At 68.7% G+C, this 5053-nt stretch overlaps 1 protein-coding gene across 1 annotated transcript in view; it reads right to left on the bottom strand.

Annotated features, from left to right (window-relative positions):
* The window catches only part of TIMELESS (timeless circadian regulator), a 6393-nt gene extending 1856 nt beyond the window's left edge, over window positions 1-4537 (bottom strand). Inside the window, 22 exon segments of the mRNA XM_042809212.1 lie at window positions 49-131; window positions 220-337; window positions 402-487; window positions 597-748; window positions 840-1035; window positions 1121-1247; window positions 1318-1384; window positions 1386-1416; window positions 1484-1635; window positions 1700-1819; window positions 1896-2068; window positions 2282-2385; window positions 2456-2673; window positions 2761-2937; window positions 3040-3127; window positions 3204-3337; window positions 3406-3561; window positions 3646-3747; window positions 3856-3918; window positions 4010-4124; window positions 4212-4365; window positions 4438-4537. Of these exon segments, the coding sequence (XP_042665146.1) occupies window positions 49-131; window positions 220-337; window positions 402-487; window positions 597-748; window positions 840-1035; window positions 1121-1247; window positions 1318-1384; window positions 1386-1416; window positions 1484-1635; window positions 1700-1819; window positions 1896-2068; window positions 2282-2385; window positions 2456-2673; window positions 2761-2937; window positions 3040-3127; window positions 3204-3337; window positions 3406-3561; window positions 3646-3747; window positions 3856-3918; window positions 4010-4124; window positions 4212-4365; window positions 4438-4534 (2713 nt within the window). The 5' untranslated portion in view covers window positions 4535-4537.
* Window positions 4538-5053: the final 516 nt, after the last annotated feature.

Raw genomic sequence — 5053 nt, 5'->3', positions numbered from 1 at the left:
CCCCCCCCCCCCCCCCCCCCCCCCTCCTTCCCCTTGGAACCCGCTCACCATCCGATCCCCTGAACTCCTCAAAGAGCCGCTCCAGCTCCAGCTCCTGCTCCTCCGTCCACAGCACAATATTGGTGCCCTTCCTGGGGGGGGAGGACACAACCCTGGGTGCCCACCTGGGCACACAGTGCTCCCCATCACGGGGGTCCCCACTCGGGGTCTCATCCCCACCTTGGCCGTGGGAAGTCCCTGGCGCTGCCCGCCAGCCCCATGCGCACCAACTGCTGCACCACCTGCCGCCGCGTGCGGCCAGGCAGCTCCGCCAGGATGGAGGCAATGATGTCCTGACCTGTGGGAGCGGGGGCTGCGAGAAGGGTCCATGCCACCCCCTGCCCCCCACAGCGCCCCCGTACCTTCTGCCTCCTTATACTTCCAGAACAGCTCCCGCAGCGCCTGCTCCTCCTGTGGGCTCCAGGCGGGGGTCCGACGTGCTCCAGCGCTGGGCAAAGGAGTGATGAGGGGAAGTCAGAGCTCTTCTCCCAGCCCACAGCCCTCTCCCCGTGCCCACTGCCCCTCTCTCAACCCCCCGGCCCCCCCAGCCCACTCACCCCTCCCCATCCCTCAGGGAGCTGTAGCCCTCACTCATCTCGCGCACAGCCGTAGCGTTCTTCCAGAAGAGCAGCTCCACGAACGCCTTCTTGTTGGTGGCTGCCAGCGCGAAGAACTTACCCAGGATGTATTTGGCCAAGGCCACCAGCTCCTGGGGGTGGAACGGAGAGGTGAGGGCAGCAGGATTGCACCGGGCCGGAATCGGGGTGGGGGTGCAGGGGGGAGTCGGGGCTGCGCCTCACCTGGTGGGCGCCGGGGTCGCTGAGGAGGCGTTGGAAGAGGGTGAAGAGGGAGAGCTGGAAGAGCAGCGCCTCCATGCGCAGCTGGCGGGAGAGGCGGTGCAGCAGCCGTGCAGCACAGTGATTGGTGCGGGCGCTGTTCTGTGCGTAGCCCCGCAGCAGCAGCGTGCAGGCACGGACCACGGGCACGCAGGCAAACCTGGAACCCCCCCCACACATAATTGGTGACCAGCACCGCGCTGCCCTCCCTGTGCCCCCCGCCCCCTCTTGGAGGCTCTCCTCACCGCTTCAGGTAGTCCATGAAATTAAACTCCTTCTCCGACACCTGCACTGCCTCTTCCTCCTCCTCCTCTTCCTCCTCCTCTTCCTCGGGCTCCGCCGGCTCCTCAGCCTCGGGGGAGGGGTTGGGCCCTGTGGGGGGCAGCGTTAGGGGCCCAGAGCTCCCCCAGACCCACTGCCACGGGACAGGGCCACCACTCACGGGGCAGCGCAGCAAAGCAGATCTCACGCAGCAGCTGCGTCTCCTCTGCGGGCTCCGCACCGGGGGGGGCCGAAAACATCCCCTTCAGGCCACACTTCCCTGTGTGGAGGGCAGAGGTTGGCACCGCACCCCCACATTCTGAGGGGTGGGATGGGGCTGGGGGTACCTGGCAGAGCGCAGCAGCCGCAGGGCCTGGGGGGCCCCCCCCTCCCGCAGGCACTCCTGGATGCGCAGCAGAGCCACCGCGCGCTGCTCCTCCACCGGGGTCTCCGAGGCAGCGTCAAAAGGCACCACGTCCTCAGGGAGCGGCACCGTGCCCTGGGGGGGTCACTGTGTCACCCGGCGCCCCACGGACACCCCTCACAGCAGGGCCCGTCCCTACCTGCAGGCAGTCCTGGAGTTGCTGGGCCGCCGCTGCCCACAGCTCCTCCAGCTCGGCTGCGCCCGGCGGCTGCGGCGCTGCAGGGGCACGGGGCTTCTTCTTCCTCCTCACACGTTTGCTCTGCATGGCGAAGGAGGGGAGGAGGGTCAGGAGGGACCGCAGGGACCCACGCAGAGCCTCGGAGACCCCAGCCCACCTGCTGCACCACGAGGCCGGAGCGGCCGCGGCAGAAGCGCTCCAGCATTTGCAGGAAGAGATGCGCCGTCTCCACCAGGTCCCGCAGGAAGGCACGAGGCTGCTTCGTCTCATCGAACTTCCGAAAGAGCGCGAGGAGCAGCTCCCGGTACTCCATCAGATAGAAGATGTGGTCTGGGGGGGGACAGGGGCAGTGTGGACAGACAGACGGATGCGTGAGTGGTTGGACAGGGGGACGGACAGGTGGATGGCGAGAGATTGGCGCACGGACAAAGATGCAGCTAGAGAGACACGAGGAAAGAGAGCCATGCAGACAGACAGAGGCACGGACAGACAGACAGAGCCAAGGATGGATGAACGCACGGATGGACAAAGGGACGGACTCACTCTTGATGACCTGACTGCTGTCCCGCACCGCCGGCTCTGCGCTGCGGTCCATCTCCTGCACCGTGCGCAGCAGCTCCTGGTACGCCTTCAGCGCCAGGTGCATCCTGCAGGAGGGACGCGGTGCTCAGGCAGTGCTGGGGGGCTTGGGGCCAAAGAGGGGGCTGCGACCCCCACCTGCGCGCCCAGGTGGCCGCCTCCTTCTTGTCCATCAGGGCCATCTCGTAGTAGTTGGTGAGGTGCTGCTCGATGAAGTGAAAGGCACGCACGCTCACCGTCTCTGACACCAGCTCGGCACGGAACCCCCGGCCACGGTTGAAGGCCATGAAGAAGGCGGTGGCCCACAGGTAGTACGTCTCATCGTGCTGCTGCGCCTTCTCCCGCAGCAATTGGTCCTGGGGGGCGCGCGGGGGAACTCAGCACCGGGGGGGACCCCGGGTGGGGGGGTGGCCTGAAGTGGGGGGGACGACTCCCACCCTCACCTTGACCAGCAGCATCAGGCGGTTGTAGCAGTCCTCCAGGAAGTCCTGGCAGAAGCAGCTCAGGAAGAGCCGGACGTTGCGGGCGGAGCGCCGGGGGGGTCCCGGCTCAGGGGGGGCCCAGCGACGCCGCGGCACCCGGCGCGTCTCCTTGCCCAGGTCGTGGCTGTAGCTCTGCAGCTGGGGGGAGAGAGGAGAGCATGAGCTGTGCCCCCTCAGCACCACTGCGAGCCCCTCGACGCCGTACCGAGCCCCCCCCGTGCTCCCCATCCCCATACTCACGTTGTGCAGCCCCTTATGGAAGACAACATCGTGCTCCCCGATGGCCTTCAGCCCCTGGATGACATAGGAACCGCGGAAACGGGAGTGTCTGGAGGGAGGAACGCACGAGATGAGCAATGCTGGCCCTACCACAGGGTTCTGCCCCCCTCCAGCCCCCTTCCCACCTGGACGGACGCTGCAGCGCCCGCGCTCTCTGCTCTGCTTGCTCCCGCTGCCGCAGACTCTGCAGCTCCCGCGTCTCCTCCCCGCACTCGGCGCCTGCCCGCCCCTGACCCAGCGCTGCCAGCTGCTCCGGGCTCTGTGGGGCGGGGGGTTCAGCACGGCTGGATGGGGGCCGGGGGTGGGCCCTGCACCCCCCACGCCCACCTGGTCACGGAACATGAGGGAGACGATCTCGAGGACGTGCAGAGCCCACTGCTGCTCAGCCGGCGTGCTGGCCAGGAACTTGAGCAGGTCGTCCATGCCACTGATGTGCAGAGCCCACAGCACGCGGTCGTGCACGCTGGCATCGCCATCCACACCCTGGGGGGGCACAGGGCGGGGGCAGCATGCGGGGCACCTTCCCGTGGGGATCCCTGGGTCTGTACCCCCCTCCCCTCCCATTACCTGCTCTGCAGCGGGGTCGGGGGGCACGTGCAGCACGTTGCGCACCAGCAGCAGGATCCGCTCGATCAGCAGCGCGTCCTCCTCCTGCCTCTGCTCCCAGTCCTGCAGTGCACGGCTGTCAGAACTCCCACAGACCTCCCCAGACCCCAGCCCCATAGCTGCCCCCTGACCCTCAGCCCCATTGACCCCCCCCGGACCCCCAGCACCCACCAGCTGCAGCACTTCGTACAGCTTCTCGCTCAGCACCCCAAACACCTTCTCACTGGCGAACGCCTGCAGAAAAAACCCTTGGTGAGCTCTGTGTGTCTGGGGGGGGGGTTTGAAGACCCCCCCACCCGGAGTCACCCCGCGGCTGCACCCTCACCTCTTTGTACGCCTGCAGGTAGGACAGCACCTGCAGGAAGTGGTGCCGGGCGGTGGCGTCCGACGGCACTTTGCCAAAGCAGAGCAGCGCCGGCTGCGTCAGGTTCACCATCAGCCTACGGGGGGCAGTCGGGGGGGTTGGACTCGGGACCGCTGCCCACGTGGGAGCGCAGCCCCGCGCCGTCCCCGCAGCTGCCCGGTACCTGACGACGGCATCGAAAAGGCTCCGGTCCCGCGGGTACTGAACGAGCAGCGGCAGCAGATCGTTCTGCAGGATCTGCGCTGCTCCCAGCTGCTGCCGCACGTCGCGGCTCTCGTCCTCGTGCCGGAGGTACCGGATCAGATCCTTCACGCTCTCTGCGGGAGGGGCGCTCAGAACTCCGCATCCGCCCGGTTTCTTCCCCCTCCCCCCCATTCCCCGTGCCGTACCGAGGCAGTCGGGCTCGCGATGGTACACGTCGCCCTCCAGGTAGCCCAGGGCGCTGCAGGTGGCCAGCAGCTCGCAGTTCATCATGTACCAGTCCATGCAGCGCGGGGCGGGCGCGGGGAGCCGGGCAAGACCCGGCGGGGCGGAGCGGCCCGACCCCGGTCCCGGGGCACCGGGCGGCTCTGAGGGTCCGGGCCGCGATCCCGATCCCGATCCCGATCCCGGTACCGAAAGCCCCCAGCCCCGCACGCTCCTGCTGCCGTTACACAACCGGCCCAGTTCCCGCGGCTCCCGCCCCGCCCCGCCCCTCCCGCCGTCCCCCGCCGGAGGCCTTAAAGTGGAAACTCCAGAACCGCGCCGGTCAGCCCCCCCCTCCGCCCACCGCCCGCTACAAGCGGAGGCCACGCACCGCAGGACCCTTCTCCCCCCTCATCCCCCCTCGGGGCGCCCACTCCTACACCCCCGCTCTCCCCGCTCCGCGCTGCTCCCTACTCCCCACCCCGCGCCCACCTCGACGTTGCCCTTTTAAGAGCGGCTCAGGCTGCACGGTGGCCCCTCCCCCTGGGCGGGGCATCGCCTCGGGCGCGGGAAGGCGCCGCTCCTCGCTCCCCCCCCCCC

This window comes from Centrocercus urophasianus, unplaced genomic scaffold (genome assembly GCF_019232065.1).
Source record: "Centrocercus urophasianus isolate 14NV4802_14NV808 unplaced genomic scaffold, USGS_Curo_1.0 seq_1118, whole genome shotgun sequence".
Classification (NCBI taxonomy): Eukaryota; Metazoa; Chordata; class Aves; order Galliformes; family Phasianidae; genus Centrocercus; species Centrocercus urophasianus.
The sequence above is the reverse complement of the archived record's forward strand: the minus strand, read 5'-3'. Positions and strand labels throughout refer to the sequence as shown.